At 48.9% G+C, this 18870-nt stretch overlaps 2 protein-coding genes across 9 annotated transcripts in view; both read left to right on the top strand.

Moving 5' to 3' along the window:
• PLD2 (phospholipase D2) overlaps window positions 1–15795 on the top strand; it is a 30580-nt gene extending 14785 nt beyond the window's left edge. Inside the window, exons 14-24 of the mRNA XM_080979672.1 lie at window positions 589–721; window positions 1379–1497; window positions 2759–2875; window positions 4150–4254; window positions 5342–5430; window positions 6947–7060; window positions 7823–7872; window positions 11862–11996; window positions 12112–12265; window positions 13108–13219; window positions 14116–15795. Of these exons, the coding sequence (XP_080835798.1) occupies window positions 589–721; window positions 1379–1497; window positions 2759–2875; window positions 4150–4254; window positions 5342–5430; window positions 6947–7060; window positions 7823–7872; window positions 11862–11996; window positions 12112–12265; window positions 13108–13219; window positions 14116–14340 (1353 nt within the window). The 3' untranslated portion in view covers window positions 14341–15795. The remainder of the gene's footprint in view (window positions 1–588; window positions 722–1378; window positions 1498–2758; window positions 2876–4149; window positions 4255–5341; window positions 5431–6946; window positions 7061–7822; window positions 7873–11861; window positions 11997–12111; window positions 12266–13107; window positions 13220–14115) is intronic.
• A 734-nt stretch (window positions 15796–16529) lies between these two features.
• Window positions 16530–18870, top strand: part of MINK1 (misshapen like kinase 1) — a 65299-nt gene continuing 62958 nt past the window's right edge. For 7 of the 8 annotated variants that reach the window (XM_080979610.1, XM_080979609.1, XM_080979607.1 and 4 more), the window contains exon 1: window positions 16530–16676. In XM_080979610.1, the coding sequence (XP_080835736.1) occupies window positions 16620–16676 (57 nt within the window). In that variant the 5' untranslated portion in view covers window positions 16530–16619. The remainder of the gene's footprint in view (window positions 16677–18870) is intronic. The other variant, XM_080979612.1, reaches the window with a different exon arrangement.

The following is an 18870-nucleotide window of genomic DNA, read 5'->3' as shown; positions in this document are numbered from 1 at the left end:
CGCGTTGGTCAAGCACCACATTGTCTGCATCTCCCCAAAAGTTTCCCTTCAGGCCTTATTCCCTGTGTACCCATAAGGATTATGCCCTTGGCTCATGAGCTGGGTGCGAGTTCTGACGCTCTTTTTCCTCTGCAACTGCTGTTCTGGTTCGTCTGCATTCCATGACATCACAGCCACGCTTGGCCAATGCCTGGCAAGCAGGTTCAGAGCAGGCAAATATGCGCCACCTAGTGGCCGCCAAGCCCAGGAACGCTTCCATCACCCTCTTTTTGCTTTCCTCTTCCGCTCTTTTCCCTCTTGCTTTCCTCTGCAACTGCTGTTCTGATTCGTCTGCATTCCGTGACATCACAGCCACACTCGGCCAATGACTGGCAGGCAAGCGAGTTCAGAGCAGGCACATGGGCGCCACCTAGTGGCCGCCAAGCCCAGGAACGCCCTATTTTTGCTTTCCTCTTTCTCCCTCTCATCTGTTTCTGACTCGTTCCTCCTCTCCTCTTCTTGCTTTCCCTCTCCCTCTTTCGCCCCCTCCCTCCCCACAGGGACGCTGGTAGCCGCCTGCTCCCCCCGCTGACCCCCTCTCTCTCTCAGGGCGGAGGGGCTGCCCTTCCAGGGGGGGACGAAGCCCCCGTTGACCTGGCCACCAACCAGCGCCTCTGGCTGGGCAAGGACTACAGCAACCTCATTGCGAAGGACTGGGTGCAGCTGGACAGACCCTTCGAAGGTGGGTGAGGTGTTGAACCCGGGTAAAGCGGGGGTGCCCCAAAGCCACGTTTCCCTTCCCGCCCCACCCCAAAACTGGGAGCTGCCACGGGGGTCCGTTGCAGTAGAAAAAAGACAGTCGCGGAACCGAGAACTTACACAAAACAAATGAAATACCGTGGAAAGCCCCGGAACAGAAAGTAATCGACTGGAAATATTATCTCGTAGAATTAAACCAAATAACAAAAAACAACAGGTTTAAGGAAAGCCTAGAATTGAACAAAGCCTTAATGAGCTACAAACCTCGTTTCACTGAACTGTTCAGCTTCCGCAGAAGTAAATAGAGAAATCATAAACCTTAAATGATTTTAAACAAACTCAAGAACAGTGTTAGGAGAGAGGGAAGAAAACTTTCTATCCTACTACACCGTGCATATTCCCTTCTCCCCAAAACAAAGCCCCATGGTCCATCACTGGGTCTGGTATGTGGGGAAGCCCCCAGAGGCAGTTTTGGGAGGGAGGAGGTGATTTTGCCAGCCTCTGCGGTGTCTCCACTTTGCGATGCCCCTTAAGCCTGGCTGCTGGATTGGGCCCAAGGGGGTCTGATGGTGGGGGCTTCCAGGGCCCCAGCCCCTCCCCGATCCTGCTGCCTGGGGGGCTAACGGCAGGTGTGGGTCAGATTTCATTGACAGGTACCAGACTCCGCGGATGCCATGGAGGGACGTTGGGGTGGCCGTTCACGGCCTGGCCGCCCGGGACGTAGCGCGACACTTCATCCAGCGATGGAACTTCACCAAGGTGAGTCGTGGAATTGCAGAAATGTAGAGAATTGCAGAATTGTCCCTTCTTGCAGTTTGGATCCTGCCCTCCGAAACTACCGTATTTTTCACTCCATAAGACGCACCTAAGTTTTTAAAGGAGGAAAGGGGGAAAGCCCCAGTTTTTTGAGGATCAGCTCAAAGTTTTACAGCTTACTTTGCAAAGGGAAAAATCCTGTTGGAGCCGTTTCCACTGTTTCCAGACAGATAATCTAATCAGCCATTCACATGTCGCTGGGGAAAGAAGCAGCCTCCGTCGGCAGAACATTCAACAATGGTGGCCTGGGCAAGGGGGCGGAAAGGGAGCCAGCGACCGACCACACATTTGCTCCATAAGACGCACAGACATCTCCCCTTACTTTTTAGGAGGAAAAAAGTGTGTCTTATGGAGCGAAAAATACGGTAGCTTGCTCCGTCTTCCGTGGGGCAGCCCTTCAGGTGTGCGCAGGTGCATGTTGAGAGGAAGGGGGTGTAGGGATGGTGGGGCTGAACAGCACCCCCCACCCCCAGATCTGCCAGCAGAGCCAACAAATATCTCTTCTGCCCCCCCCCCCAGCCAATAACCCCCCTTGCAAATACATACAATTCCAGGGTTAAGACTGTCTGAGTGCAGCAGATTCGGGACTCCACGGCTGCCTCTGCTGGGCAAAGGTGCTTCTGGGGGGTGTCTCCCCCCTCCTCCTGATTTTCCTTTCTTTTCCCAATTTTTTAAATTCATTTTATAACACAACTAAACAACACAAACAGAAAAACAAACAATACAAACCAATTCTTATCCTTATTTTTTCTAAACATTATTAGGTGAGTTTCCCCAAGTCCCCCCTATCTGATTTTCACTTTACCTCATCTTTAGCAGTTTACATATATCATATTTTTTAACCATTTTTTTTCACGCTTACTTTTACCATAAAGATCTTCACATTTTATCACTTATAAATAATACACTTTTAAAATACACTGTCTTCTACTTTTAACCCTACAGCCTATATCCGCTTCCAAAGCTATTCTAAGATTTAAATATTAACATATTTTTTTCAAATATTCTTTAAACTTCTTCTTCCACCGTCTCTTCTCTATGGTCTTGGAGTCTCCCGGTCAGTTCGGCAAGTTCCATATAGTCCCATCATCTTCATCTGCCATTCTTCGATAGTTGGTAGATCTTGTTTCTTCCAATTCTTCGCTCGTAGTTTTCTCGCAGCTGTTGTGGCAAACCCTCCTTCTGCTTCTCCCCCCCCCCCCAGACCGTGAAGCCCAAGTACAAAGGGCAGGACTACCCCTACCTGCTCCCCAAGTCCTCTCGAGCGACGCCCCTGCAGGTCCCGTTCGTCGTGCCTGGGGCTCAGACCGCCAATGTTCAGGTGAGAGGCTGGGTCTCTGGGTGGGCAGATTTCCAATCCTGGGCACCTGGTTGGTAATAATAATAATGATGATGATGATAATAATAATGATGATAATAATAATAATAATAATAATAATAATAATAATAATAATTTATTATTTATACCCCGCCCATCTGGCTGGGTTTCCCCAGCCACTCTGGGCAGCTTTCAACAAAACACTAAAATACAATAACCTATTAAAGATTAAAAGCTTCCCTAAACAGGGCTGCCTTCAGATGTCTTCTAAAAGTTTGGTAGTTATTTTTCTCTTTGACATCTGGTGGGAGGGCGTTCCACAGGGCGGGCGCCACCACCGAGAAGGCCCTCTGCCTGGTTCCCTGTAACCTCACTTCTCACAGGGAGAGAACCGCCAGAAGGCCATCGGCGCTGGACCTCAGTGTCCGGGCAGAACGATGGGGGTGGAGACGCTTCTTTAGGTATCCTGGGCCTTTGAGGCCGTTTAGGGCTTTCAAGGTCAGCACCAACACTTTGAATTGTGCTCGGAAACGTACTGGGAGCCAGTTTAGGTCTTTCAAGACTGGTGTTATGTGGACTCGGCGGCCGCTCCCAGTCACCAGTCCAGCTGCCGCATTCTGGATTAGTTGTAGTTTCCGAGTCACCTTCCAAGGTAGCTCCATGTAGAGCGCATTGCAGTAGTCCAAGCGGGAGATAACTAGAGCATGCACCACTCTGGTGAGACAGTCCGCAGGCAGGGAGGGTCTCATCCTGTGTACCAGATGGAGCTGACAGACATCTGCCCTGGACACAGAACTGACCTGCGCCTCCATGGACAGCTGTGAGTCCAAAATGACTCCCAGGCTGCTCACCTGGTCCTTCAGGGGCACAGTTACCCCATTCGGGACCAGGGAGTCCTCCACACCTGCCTGTCTCCTGGCAACCGCTGGGACAGGATGCTAGACTGGATGGTCGCCCCTTTGCCATGATCCAGCAAGATATTCTCGCAGCCTATTGGAGTTTGAGCTTGGTTTTTCGTAGAGTTGGAAGGGGCCCTCCCCAGGTCATTTAGTCCAACCCTGGCAAGACCTGTTTTTGGTTTTCTGACACAGAATGTCTGGGAATTGTGAGGGGTGCGTGGAAAGGTGAGGGCAAACAGGAAGGGCCCCAGGTCAGCCGGGCCGGGCTCTCTCTTGCACCTTCTCCTGCTTGGCCTGCCCCACCTCGCAGGGCTGTCGTTCTGTGGCTGTAGGAGAGGTAAAAAAAGAGCTTTTTTGGCTTCCCTCCATTTCCTGCAGGTGTTGCGCTCTGTGGACCGCTGGTCGGCCGGCCTCCACGAACACTCGATCTACAACGCCTACCTGAGTGTCATAAAAGAGAGCCAGCATTACCTGTACATTGAGGTAGGTCTTGGGACAGTTGAGCGGAAGGGGGGGGGACTGTATGGGGTGGGAGGTGAGATTGAGACCTCTTCCTCTTCATCTTCCTCTTCCTTTGGGCCCAAAGGAGAAGGATGGGGGAAATGGGAGTGGGGGGGGTCAAATTTGTGGGTGGGGCAGTAGAGGAGTGTGTCATTATTTCCGTGACTGTGAGTTGCTTTGAGCTGCTTTTATTTTAGTATATTGTATTTTACTTTGCCAAACCTTTATCAGGCATTACAAATATAGGCCGTCATAAAACATCCATATATAAAATATATACAAACAAACAGCCATGCAAAAATATGTAATAACGAGGATTTTCATTGGAATTTCTTCCCACTAAACCCAGAAAAAGTAGGATTCTCTGACGAATCCAAATTGTGCAGATTTGCTAATTTTCACATATTTTGCACCATGTGGGCTGTTTCGTATATTTGTTGGAGCTTTGCAGGGCAAAGGAACTATATTGCTTGCTGAGATGTGATTTTGACATGCACATCGCCTTGCCTAATTCATTCTGCATGCAGCCCAGGAACTCTCTTCGCTTTGAACTGCTTTTAAGGTGGCAACCCACCTTGGAACCATAGAGTGGAGTGCAGATGCTGTTAAGTTGTGGGTGAACATAGCAGACGACACAGCATTTCTTCAGACAGTTCTTGTTTATTCACAGACCCAGAACAGAACTGGGCTGAAGGGTTCAGCCAGCCTGCTTATATAGAGCTCAACTACAACGCAACAGTAACAACTTTCTGTAACTATCCAATCACTGAAGGTCACTTTCAATTCCTTATTTGCATATGTTGACCTGAGTGAAAACTATCTACAGTATCCCCCTGCTGGCCCAGGGTGAGAACTTCAGTGCATAACAGATGAGCAAGAGGGTCTCTGAGGAAGGGCAGAGTGCCGCTTTTTATTAATGCAACACATGTCCCCAGGCAGCTAAGAGGAGCCCTGGTTTTGGGAGGGAAAGGCAGGGGGTTTCTGTTTATGTCTTTTGCAGGTACATACACCTCTCTCTCTCTCTCTCTCTCCTCCCTCTCCCATGCACCCTCTTTTATTCCTGCTCCAGAACCAGTTCTTCATAAGCTGCGCAGACGGGCGTTCGGTGATCAACACCGTGGGAGACGCCATTGTTGACCGAGTGCTGCTTGCCCACAGGTCTGTCCCATCAGCCACTGTTTTGGCCCAAATTGAGATTGGCTGCAATGACTCATTAGCAGGGGGTGGGGTAAGCACTCTGCACATGCTCAGTGGGACACAACTCTTCCCTTTCCAGGGCTGCATGGCACACTCCAGGCCTCCAGGTTCAACTTGCCCCCTTCCCTAACTTGGCTCGGAGGCGCTCCCATAAAATCAAAATACGAATGCCAGCCTGGCAAAAAAAAAACATGTGCATTGATTATTCCTTTTATAAATGGCTAGAGATCTGATAGATCGGTTCCAACTAGCTATAACATTGTTTGGCTTTTTTAAAAAAATGGAAAATAGGATCAGCTGGAGAAGGGTTAAATGAATTAAGAAAAATGAAATGTGGATCTAATTATTGGAGCCCTTTGTTTTGATTTCAGTGGTACCTTGGCTCTCAAACTTAATCCTTTCCGGAAGTCCATTCGAAAACAAGGCGCGCTTTCCCAAAGAAAGCAATGCAAAACAGATTAATCAGTTCCAAACTTTTCAAAGCAACCCCTAAAACAGCAACTTAACATGAATTTTACTATCTAACAAGACCATTTATCCATAAAATTAAAGCAATAATCAATGTACTGTACTATAAAATAAATAAGACAGCATTGTAGATGATAAAAATTAAAATTAATTTTTCTTCGTATCTGCACTGATGATAGTCATTGTTTGGATGGGGGGCTTTTATCAATATCCGCAGTCAATAATCAATCAATCAGTAGCTGAACTGGGTTCCACATAGTCACAAAAACAAATTAACCGAAAAAGCCTCAAAAACGCAAAATAAATAGCAAAAACAAAAGCACCAAACTTAACCCATTCTGGAAGTCAGTTTGACTTCCGAAATGTTCGGAAACCAATGTGCAGCTTCTGATTGGTGCAGGTGTGCCGGAAAAAATAGCCGACACCCGCATCGGACTTCGGCTTCGGAAAAACATTCGAAAACCGGAACACCTACTTACCACTGTATAGATAATTGTAGAGTTGGAAGGGACCCCCCCCCCCGGGTAATCTACTCCAACCCCCTGCAATGCCACCTGAATCCTGAAATGCTGTTCATGGAGGGAGCAGGTATAATTTGTGCTTATACCTGGCAGCCCCTACACTCTGGAACTCCCTGCCGATTGATGTCAGCCTTCAGCTGTATACTTTTTAATGCCTGCTGAAAAACATTCTTGCTTCGACAAGCCTGTCTGGATGCTTAGAAAGCCAGTGTGAATTTTAACCAGCATTCAGTACTTTGCACGTTCTAAAGTATTGCTGGTTTTATTGTTTTCTGTAAAAGGACTGTTGTTCCTGGCTTCCTCTTTTTCCCTAATTGATATTTACTTCTGTAATAATGGTGTAATAATGTAATAACGGGAGGAAAACAATTTTTAAAATGGGGGAAACAAAAAACCAAGCAATTCCAGAGGCAGGGGGCTCGGGGGCCAGGAAGTGCTTCCGGGGGCCACAGCCACTAACCACAGTGGGGTTTCCCCCGCACTTGCAGTGAGAAGAAGCCCTTCCGGGTCTTTGTCCTGCTCCCGCTGCTGCCTGGATTTGAGGGAGACATCGCCCAGGGCGGAGGAAACTCCATCCAGGCCATTCTACACTTTACATACAGGTGAGTTTGGAAAGCGAGGCCGGGGGGGGGGGGAGCAGGTGCAGGATGGGTGGGTGGGAATGTGGAAGGCAACTAAAGGCAACAGCCTGCCCAGTGCGCCAGTACTGGGCATCGCAGATCCCCCCCGAGATCTTGTGCAAGCTTCCCAGATCCCTGAGAGATCTCACACCATCCTCTCAGGTTCCCGAGAGATTTCGTGCAAGCGCCACAGATCCCAACAAGATCTTTCAGAGCTTCCCAGACCCAGCTTACTGAGCAGGCCTTGCCCCCCAAGAAAGGAAGAGAGCTTAAGAACTCCTTTCCTGCTCCCTCTCCACCTTGCTTGGGGCCAAGGACCGCTCAACACTAGGTTGGGAGGGTATTGGGTCCCCCACCAACCTCTCTCACCCCCTAGCCATGGGGCAGCTCCAAGGAATTGGGTGTCCAGGATTTTCATGTATAGGCGGAACCTTTGGTAGCAAACCCCTGTGCAAGATGCGATTGCGCTGCAGATTTTCTCCCGCTGCCGCCGCCATTCCCCATTTCCCCTAAGATGTTGTTTCACAAGGTTTTTGCTTTGCAGCCCACCCTATCTCAAGGTGTCAAGGAGGGTCCCCAGGACAGGCTGGGAGGGTCTGTCCACATCCCCCATTCTCAGCAGGGTGCGTTGGGTTGGTATCTAGAGCTGGGGGGGGGGGCAAGAGGGTGGTGGGGAAGGAGGTGTATTGGGGGGGACACCCTAAGTGACTCCACTGTCTAATTTCCCCCCGTCCTCTTTCCCAGGACGCTCTGCCGCGGGGAGGCATCCATCGTCAGCCGGCTCAAGGCAGTCAGTAAGTGGGGAGGGGGGTGTGGCAAGATAAGCCTTCTTCTGCCCCCTCCCAGCCCCAAACGTACTGGGGAAAGCTCAGAACTCTTCGCCTGAGACTGCATGGGGCAGGGTGTCTCTCTGCCAACCGTAGTCAGAAGAAGGACTCCTAAGGGGGCTTGTGGTTCTGCTGTGGGGCTGTGCCATGCTGCCCCTAGCTAAAAATCCCTCTCCTACAATCCCAGGTACTATCTGGGCTAAGACATAGAATCGTGGGGGCACCCCGAGGGTCATCTATTCCGACCCCATGCAATTCAAGAATCAGCTTCCACAGTGCCGAGGGGTGTAGCGTTCCCAAAGCAAGGAAGGATTAGACTCTGATTAATAGAATACACACGAGGCTTGACCAGCAAGTCTCTGGGAGGAGGTGCCAATAATAATTTCCTCTCTTTTTTTTTTAAATAATATTTATTCCAAATTTAAAATCACAGAAAAAAAAGAAAACCCATACAGAGTACAAAGAAAACTTTGACCATAACAGAGCAAAAAATAAACAAGTAAAAAGAACAATGAGATAGAATAAAAAAGAAAACTTAACAAAAAATATAAAAATGTATTAAGTTAAAAATAAAACAAAAGCAGGTTAAACCTTTACATATCCTTTTCCCTTTACTTATTTCCATTGACCTCCTCTCACCTCCCAATTTTGTATTCTTGTTCAAATCGTATTTCCAGCAAATCCCTCTAATCTTATTTTCATTTACATATTTTAAAATTGAAGTAATATAATTAAACCTCCTCTATTTCATCAAATTCATCAACTCATCTTTACTTATTCCATTATATCGTATCTACCGAAACGACCTAATATTCTTTTTCCAACCTCCTTCTAACATTCTTTTATATTGCTATACTTTTGAAGATATATTTTAAATTTTTTCCAATCTTCTTCCATCGACCCTTCTCCCTGGTCTCGAATTCTGCCGGTCATCTCGGCCAGCTCCATGTAGTCCATCACTTTCATCTGCCATTCTTCTCGGGTAGGCAATTCTTGTGTCTTCCAGTACTTCCCGATAAGTATTCTTGCTGCTGTTGTAGCATACATAAAAAAAGTTCTATCCTCCCTTCGCACCAATTGGCCGACCATGCCCAGAAGAAAGGCCTCTGGTTTCTTCAGAAAGGTATATTTAAATACCTTTTTCAGTTCATTATATATCATTTCCCAGAAAGCCTTAATCCTTGGGCATGTCCACCAAAGGTGAAAAAATGTACCCTCCGTCTCTTTACATTTCCAACATTTACTATCTGGCAAATGATAGATTTTTGCTAGCTTGACTGGGGTTAAGTACCACCTGTAAATCATTTTCATTATATTTTCTCTTAAGGCATTACAAGCCGTAAATTTCATACCTGTGGTCCATAACTGTTCCCAGTCAGCAAACATAATATTATGTCCAAAATCTTGTGCCCATTTAATCATAACAGATTTAACCGTTTCATCCTGTGTATTCCATTTCAACAGCAAGTTATACATTCTTGATAAATTCTTAGTTTTAGGGTCTAACAATTCTGTTTCCAATTTTGATTTTTCCTCCTGGAAACCAATCTTTTTATCTAAATTATAAGCCTCCCTTATTTGATAATAATGAAGCCAGTCTCAGACTTTAGTTTTTAATTTGTCAAAACTCTGCAGCTTTAGTTTATCTCCACCTTGTTCTAAAATTTCACAATATTTTGGCCAATTTGTCTCCATATTAGTTTTTTTCAGAGCCTTAGCCTCCATTGGTGACAGCCACCTTGGTGTTTTACTTTCCAACAAATCCTTATATCTCACCCAGACATTAAACAATGCTTTCCTGACAATATGGTTCTTAAAGGCCTTATGTGCTTTAACCTTGTCATACCATAAATATGCATGCCATCCAAAGACATTGTCAAAACCTTCTAAGTCCAAAATGTCCGTGTTTTCAAGAAGCAGCCAATCTTTCAGCCAGCAAAATGCGGCTGATTCATAATAAAGTTTAAGGTCTGGCAGGGCAAATCCACCTCTTTCTTTAGCATCAGTTAAAATCTTAAATTTTATTCTTGGCTTCTTGCCCTGCCAGACAAATCTCGAAATAGCTCTCTGCCATTTCTTGAAACAGTCCATCTTGTCCAAAATCTGCAATGTTTGAAACAAAAACAACATCCTAGGCAATACATTCATCTTTATCGCAGCAATTCGGCCCAACAATGATAACTTCAATTTTGACCATATTTCCAAATCCTTCTTTACTTCTATCCAACATTTTTCATAATTATCTTTAAATAAATTCACATTTTTAGCAGTCATGTGAACCCCTAGATATTTCACTTTCTTGACCAATGTTAATCCTGTCTCCTTCTGAAACCTCTCTTTCTCAATCTCTGTAAGATTTTTCTCTAACACCTTAGTTTTCACCTTATTCAATTTAAATCCTGCTACTTGACCAAATTCTTGGATTAATTGCAATACGCTTTTTGTGCTGGATTCTGGCTCCTGTAGTGTCAAAACCAAATCATCAGCAAAAGCTTTCAGTTTATACTGTTTAGCTCCGAGTTGTATACCTTTAACCAATTGGTCTTTCCTGATCATATTAAGCAGGACCGATATAAAAAGCAATGGGGAGATTGGGCAACCCTGTCTTGTTCCTTTCTCAATCTTAAACTCTTCTGTAACTACATTATTTATGATCAACTTAGCTTTTTGTTCCGAATAAATTGCACCTATACCGTTTTCAAAACTTTGGCCTATCCCCATTCCCTGTAAATTTTTCTTCATAAAACTCCAGGAAATATTATCAAAGGCTTTCTCCGCATCCACAAATATTAGAACTGCTTTGGTATTAATACTGACTTGTAGTTTTTCTAAAATATTAATGATATTCCTCGTATTGTCTGACAAATGCCTCCCCGGGAGAAAGCCCGCTTGGTCCTTATGGATTTCTTTCACCAATACATTTTTTAATCTTTTAGCCATAATTTCTGCAAAAATTTTGTAATCCACATTAAGTAGGGATATGGGACGGTAGTTCTTAAGCTGTGTCTTTTCCGCTTCTGTTTTCGGTATAAGTGTAATATAGGCTTCTTTCCACGACTCGGGTGCCTTTCCCCCCCTAATATTTCATTGCAAACTTCTTTCAAAGGCTGCATTAACCATTCTTTCAAAGATTTATAATACTTTGCAGTCAAACCATCTGGCCCTGGAGATTTGCCCAATTTCATGTCCTGAATGGCTCCTTCCACCTCTTGATCACCTAATAATTTCCTCTCCACCCCTCGGCCCAGGTCGTTTTATTCACAAAAGAACTTATAACACAGTGTTCGTAAGAACCAATCAGATTTCCTCTGAGGATTTCAAGAAAACCCATGTGGGACAAAGTCAGATCAGGGGAAGCCTCTTAACTACAAAGAACTATTTGCCATTTGAGCATGCATACATGTTTAGGCTAAATAAACAGGAACCAAGGAGGAATGCATTCAGCAAAACCCCGGAGGTCATAAACAGGAGGGGCAGGATGGCAGTATTTGCCATCTCCTTGTGAACTCTCTTCCTGGCCCTTAAGATCTATCTAAAGATTAAACTACATCAAAGTAACCCACTATCCTTATGTACTGAGGATGCCTGAGGAAGCAACTGGCCTGTGTTTCAGAATGCTTATACGTGCCTGTCAGCAAATGGCAGAGATGCAGAGGCTTGTGGGATTTGATCAGAAACTATTGTCACTGAATCAAACCCAGTCAACGCAATGCTTTCATAGCAGACACAATGGCTCGCTCCATATTTCATAATTCCTCAGCAATCCCACCTGACCCCCCACACTCTGCACCCCTACAGAGGGGAAAGGCGCTTTACACACGCTCCGAAGCGCCCCCGTTTCCGCGCTCTTTGCAAGCTCCAGAGTTTATCCCCTGGAATTGGAAAGGTAGGCCCCCACAAGCCGGGCACGGCGCTGTCCCTCTAACACCCACCTCTCTCCCTCTTTCCTCGAAAAGTGGGGGATGCCTGGAAGAGCTACATCTCCTTCTGCGGGCTGAGGACCCACGGGGAGCTGCGGGGGAAACTCCTGACGGAGCTGATCTACATCCACAGCAAGATGCTCATTGCGGACGACCGGCGCGTCATCATCGGTGAGGAGGGGGGCCCCGGGAACGCCTCTCCCTGCAGGAGGCCACTTGCAGCATCCAGCGTGGGCTGCTCCCCCCCATTTCCCTTAATGGCTCCCTTGCTTTCTCCTGCCCCAAGGCTCAGCCAACATCAATGACCGGAGTCTCCTGGGGAAGAGGGACAGTGAGCTGGCTGTCCTGGTCGAGGACACGGATCTGGTGCCGTCCGTCATGGGTGGGCAGGAGTACCAGGCGGGGAAGTTTGCCCTAAGCCTGCGCCTCGACTGCTTCAGGTGTGTGCCGGCAGGGTTGTCTTCGTCTTCTTCTTTTTTATTTTCAATGCAAAATTACAACAAAAATTAGAAACATTGAATCCAAAATAAAACAGTGCAAACAAGAAAAAAATAAAAACACAAACACAAAAAAACACACATCTACAAATAAAACCATATCATCATTCTAATTTAGTCATTACATACATATACACATATTGACTTCCTTTGTTCTGAGACCTCGAAATTTTTACTCTTTCAAAGTTGTTGTGTCTAATGTAGATTACCTCTATCTTTATAGTTTTTACACCTTTTTTCTCTTTCTTTAACCCTGCAAAGCATCATTCATTACATACCGATAGGCTTACTCCAGAACAATGTTTTTTCATATACTCTTTAGCACAGGGTTGTCTTCTAGGGGTAAGGGAGGAAGAGTCAGGGATCAGGGCCATGGGGCCTAGAGACACCCCACCCCACTGCGGGAGTCTGGCTGGACAGCAGTGCAGGTGAGAAGGAACTCGGGGTCCCCATCTTCTTTGGAAGCCATCCTGCTCAGTGCTTTGCTGCCTCCTGCAGCGGTGAGTTCCATAGTTCAACGAGGGGCTGCGTGAAGAAGGACTTTATCTTTCTACATCTCCCAACGTTCACCCTCTTTAGTTGCCCTCAACATCTGCTGCTATTTTGACAGAGGGAGCAAAACTGCCCTCTTTCCAGTTTCTCCCTGCCTTGCCTCTCTTTATCGGCGGCTGCCGTGTCGCCTCTTCTCGAAATTAAACCCTCCAGAACAAATAGTCTCCCGGAGCTAAAGCGGCTTTGTGTGTCGCTGACCTGGGCAAAACCCCTTTTTCCTACCCCGCCGGCAGGTGCGTTTTAGGGGTGGCCTCTGACCTGGATATTCAAGACCCGCTCAGCGACCGCTTCTTCTGGGACGTCTGGCAAGCCACAGCTTCGTCCAACACCAGCATCTACGACAAGGTGTGTAGCGGACCCCCAGGGGTCATCCAGTCCAGCCCCAGGCAGTGCGGGAATCACGACGGAAGCGCCCTGGAGAGGCAGCCACCCGACCTCTGCTTAAAATCCTCCCGGGAAGGAGGGTCTTAGGTTCCCCATTGCTGCCCCATAGCTTTCCCTTGGAGCAGGATCTTGCTTGGGGACAGCACCCTGACTCCAACAGGTGTTTGTACCTCCTTGAACAGGGCCTGCGCCTTAAATGGCTCAGGGCCCTCGTATTTACGGGACCGCCTCTCCTGGTCTGCCGCGCAGAGGACCTTAAGGTCCATGAATAATCATACTTTAGAGGTCCCAGGCCCTAAGGAAGTCAGATTATCCTGCACCAGGGCCAGGGCCTTTTCAGTGATGGCTCCGATCTGGTGGAATGCTCTGTCCCATTAGACTAGGGCCCTGCAGGATTTAACCTCCTTCCGTCAGGCCTGTAAGACAGAGTTATTCCACCTGGCCTTTAATTTGAATTCAGCCTGATCTTTTATTCCCCTTCCTTCCTTCCCTCCCCCTCCCCTTTTTAGGAAGATTACCTGCTCTGGGATCCCACAGCTAATTCTCCCCTGGTCTCCTCGCTGGCCCAAATAGGACTAATTTAGCCAGCTAGCCCTGGTGATCATCTGTTTATTGGATGGATTTCCCCCCTAAATTGATTTTTGAATTCTGAATTTATTGTTATTCACGTTTTATACTGTATTTTATGCTGTTTTTTTTTGGGGGGGGGTTGCATCAATTAAGTGTTTTAAATTTGTTGTTAGCCGCCCTGAGCCCGGTCTTCTGAACCGGGAAGGGCGGGGTATAAATATAAATTTATCGTTATTAATGTTGGGCATTTTGTTCTCTTTCTCCCCGCAATTCCTCCTCTCCGCCAGGTCTTCTCCTGCCTCCCCACCGACGCCGTCAAGTCCCGGAGGGACCTGCACCATCACGTCAGCAAGAAGAGCCTGGCCTCCGAGAGCCCCATCCTGGCCAGGGACCACCTGCAAAAGGTGCAGGGCCACCTAGTCCAATTTCCCCTGGAGTTCCTGGCCGAGGAGTATCTCCTGCCGCCTCTCAACAGCAAGGAGGGCATGATCCCCGTGGAGGTGTGGACTTGACGCAGCAGGCGGGGGGAGCCCCGAGGGGAAAACAGGAGGAGGCTCACAGAGAGCATTTGCACTCTGCACGTGACACGTGAACCTCTCTCCCCCATTTGCAGCTCTGGCTTGTCTGGATTCTTCGCCAAGGAACGACTCTTGTCTTCGGCCAGAGCTGGGTGACGGGACATCACCCTCTGGGGTAACTTCCGCCATTGCGAATTAGTTTAAGGGCTTTTGCCAGCCTGGTTTAAAGCCACAAAACGCTTCTCATCCGCCGGCACTAATTTTGTATTCCAAAGTGAGGAAGGTGCTGTCTCATTTTCCAAAAACCCAAAAGCTTCCAGGAGGTTGGAACAGAGCACCCCACCATTTTTTGCACCCCATAGCTTCTCTCAACCTCCCTTGTTTCGGAACCACTTTCCGTTTAAATCCAGCGCCTTAAGTTGGGTGTGAAACCGGTTCGGCTGCAGCGGAAACAGCAGGAACTGTGCAAAACATTACTCCGTTGCACCCAGAAACGAACAATGCTGCTTCCTCAGTGCCTTAAGAAGAAACTCCATTTTAAAGCAATAATAAAGATTCCATTAGTCCTGAGACTTTCTGTCGCCATTTCTCCCAGTGGGATCCGGAGACGGCTGCCGACATCTTGGCCCATTTCAAATCTGGTGCAACTGTGCTCTGTAAAGGCGAGAAATTGGCATATAGGAAAAGCTTTGAAGGAAAACATGGTGGAGGTGGAACTGTTGAACTGAAAGTCAGTTTGTAAAAAAAATTGGAAATCGAATAAAAAATCATATTGGGGGGGAAGGAGGGGAAATGGCTCTGGCCGTTCCTATGACAGCAAGGCAGATGGGGGGCTCTTTGCCCCATAGTCCAGTGGCAGGGGAGCCATGTGTCCTCTTTTCCCAGGACGGGTCCCTTTTTTCAGGGGTAAAATTGGAGACAAATTGCATTTATTTCCTTGGAACGGCTGCCGTCGCATGGTCGTCTTCGCTCTTCACAATATGGCAACCCTCTAAGACCGGTGATGGGGCTGATCCGGATCGTTTGCATCGCCTACATTTGAGGAGGGAGAGGATCCGTAGCAAATTTTGCCTCTAAACAAAAACACAACACAACGTCCTGTTGCCCCTCTCAGATCTGAGAGGAGTTTCATGGCCCCTTCGTGGGAGGATTCGAACCCTGATCTCTCCCAGGTCTTTGTTTGGCTCTCTATATTTAAAAGCATTGACAAACAATCTGATATTTAAAACATAGCTGCCCATCCCAGGCGCTGAATCGGCTCCGTCTCCCTCAGAGCAGCAACAGGGGCCCATCTTTATTTAAAGTTTAAACGAGATATCCAAAATGCTGGTGCACCTTTATTTTTATTTTTTGCATTTATTAATCATTTTCTTGTCCTCTTCTTTTGGCAAACCTCTTTTGGGTTTGTTTTTGAAAAAACAATCCAATTTAATAAATAGCAATAACAAAGCGGCGTATTCATTTTACGAAGTAAAATAACAGTAAATACAATCTTTATTTTGGGCCGTGTTGTTTGCGATGGCGCTGTGGTTATTTCTGAAGCGCTAAGAAGCCGCTGTGAAGCGGGAGGGTTAAGATTACACGAAGTAATCCAATTGATGCATTAAAACGAGAGCGGCAGTTTTAATTGTTTCAGGCCGCGTTAGAAGGTGTTTTCTGTGGAAATACAGCTCTCGACAGGGACAATGTCTGGGCGCCTGAGGTGTTTTTGGCCCTCGAGTTTCTTCACGCGACGAATCTGTGGGGCTTTTTCACCTCACGAAAACCCGCCGCTAGAAAAAGGCGGGAAAAGGCGGCTCCCCGCGCCGCTGCACGGAGCATGCGCCTCGGAGCACTAGCGTCGCCCCTCCGACTTCCGCCACACTTCCCTCGAGCATACGCTACAGTATTCGACTACGTGCAAGGCCCCGCCTCCCGTACGTGCTTTCACGTCCCTTCCGCGCAGGCTCGGGCAGGCGGGGCGGACCCCCCTCTGCGCCTGCGCCGCCCGGGCCCTCTCCGCGTCGTGACTTCCGCCGCTCCGCGCCTCTTCCGGGCCCTCCAGGCGCTTGCGCCGGAGCCGCCTCTCCCCGCCGCCGCGCCTGCGCGGAGCGGGAGAGCCTCCGCCCACTCGGCCCCCCGCGCCTGCGCAGTGCGGCGCTGCTTTTCCCTCCCGGGCGCCTGTCAGTCCGTCCGTCGCTCTGTGAGGGGGAAGAAGAGCGAGGAAGAAGAAGAAGATGGGGCCGCGGCAGCAGCACTGAGGGGGGGGGGGGAACCAGCAGCCGCCGCCCGCCATGGCCGACCCGGCCCCCGCCCGCAGCCTCGACGACATCGACCTCTCCGCCCTCAGGGTGAGCGGGGGGGGGGGTCAAAGGTCAGGGGAGGGGGAGGGGAGGGAACAGGAATGACACAGACCAACCCCCCCCCCAAAAAAATTCTTCCGTGGGGCTGGGAGGGGTGAGGAGGGGGCTGCAGCTGTGACGCCCCCCCCCGGTGTAGTCCGTGGGTTGGGGGGGCGCCAGGAGGGTGCCTGGGTTGGAAGGCGGCGGCGAGGAGCCTCCCCAGCCCCCCCCCCCCGCGCCTCTGCTGCAGGGGCGAGCCGTGCCGTGTCATTCCCCCCCCCGGCAACCTGCAGCACCGGGGGGGGCAGGGGGGCGGGCTCGCCTCTTCCTCCTCTCTCCTTCTGCCGCCCCCCCCCCACGACGCAGCCCTTCTTCTCTCCTGGCTGCTGTTTTGTGGGTGGGGGTTGCCCTCTCTAGATCAGCTGCTGGGGGGGGGAGATTAGGGAGAGCCAGCCCCCCAGCAAAGGGACGGTGGGGTGGGCAAAGCGGGGGGTGGGGAGACACCCACCTTCTCCCTGCCTGTGTTGCTTTCTGTCTCCCAATCGGAACACGCACATATTTTAGGGCGGGGGGGGCGCAAGGGTGTGCTTTAAAAAGCCGGATTGTGCTAATGGGTCGGCAGACCTTTCCCCCCTCCACCTCTCCCACCCCACCGTTTCCTTTCAAGGTTCTGTGTTTCTAAAGCCTCCTTTCTGGGCCCTGCAATCTCCTTCCTGCTGATTTTTAAAAGGCTTGTTTAACCCTTAACCTGGCAGGCAGCTCCCCACCTTCGACTGGGCTGGTTCCGTGGTTGTTAGCTAGCCTGCGCAATCTAACTTGCTCTATGAATATTCGTCATCCGTAATAACTCTTGCCACCCGAATTTGCTGAATTCACTTTACCCCAGTAGAGTATCGCCCTGGTTGTTCAGTGTCGCTGTTACCAGGAAGAGTCCTGACAGTTTCGGGATAATTGTTGCCTTGCTATATTTCAGGCCCTCTTTTAAAAGTGTGCCTTTTGGTGTTCTGGAGCCCTTGGGGTCCCCACAGCTCAGTTCGGGTCATCATGCTTTCCTCTGTGAGTTCCTTGCTCAGAAACTGGAGGGGACAGGAGAGACTGGGATCACCTCTCCCTTTCCTTCCTCTGTTGCCTCCCACGGCAGTGAAAATGATTGATATACTGGAAGCTCCGTGCTGCAGGGATCTGCCCTTCTTATGAAGCCCCATTTAGTACCAGGCATAACTGCTTATAAATACCAATAACCTGATCAGCAGGCTCTTTGTAATGCTTTGCAAAATGACCCTTTTAAAGAGGAAGATTTTACTGTCATTGCTTGCAAGGTGGCTCTGGGGATACAGCGATGGGAGAAGTAACTTTCCTCCTCCTTTCCTTTTAACCTTCATGCTGCGCCTGCTGCAGCTGATGGATTTGCCTAAAATGCCCCCCTTTGCAGATGGCACCTGGGAGGGGTGCCTGTCTGAGGCCTGTTTGCCCTCTTGCTGAGTGTAGCAGTGGGCTTTTTCCTTTGCGTGCGTGAGTGTGCTTGTGGCTCCTGTTTCTTGCAGTTAAAAGGGAACTTGGTGAGTCATGGTTGGTGATGTGCAGGGCCGGATTGTTGTGGCGAGATTTGCCACTGTGGGGTTTACGAGGTGGAGTTTTTCACCTGTTGCCTCCTCCCAAGTTGTTTTCCTCACAGGCTGGCACGCATGCGTCATTTCTGTAGCAGGATGGGCTGCTTTCATCTGTGCGCTGTCAGCAGAATCGGGAGCCGAGGGAGCCCTTTGGAATGCAGCCTGCCTTTCCCTTTCATTCAGGGAGGGGGCCTCTCAGTATCTGGAATCATCACCTCAGGGAGGTTGCACAAGCCGTGTCCTGACAGATGGGGAGCACGGCCCTCCCTCGCCTCAGCTGATCCCATGTTTTCCCACTGTGGAAACATAGGAATATCCCTGCTGGATCAAACACCGTCTACTCCAACATCCTGTTCCCACAGTGGCCACAAGCAAAATCTCAGCACGACGACAGCGCCCTCCCCACTTGTGATTCCCAACAAGTCATATTCAGAGAGGCGCAATCTGTCTCCGACGGTGGAGGCGGAGAACAGCTGGCATGGCTAGTAGCCATCGGCGGCTCGCTCCTCCTCCTCCATGAATTTGCCCGGTCCTCTTTTAAAGCCATCCAAGTTGGCGGCCACCCCTTCCTCCTGCAGGAGGGAGTTCCACAG

Source organism: Podarcis pityusensis (genome assembly GCF_964106645.2).
Source record: "Podarcis pityusensis genome assembly, chromosome: 13".
Classification (NCBI taxonomy): Eukaryota; Metazoa; Chordata; class Lepidosauria; order Squamata; family Lacertidae; genus Podarcis; species Podarcis pityusensis.
Note: the sequence above shows the minus strand (reverse complement) of the source record. Positions and strands in the feature narration are given on the sequence as shown.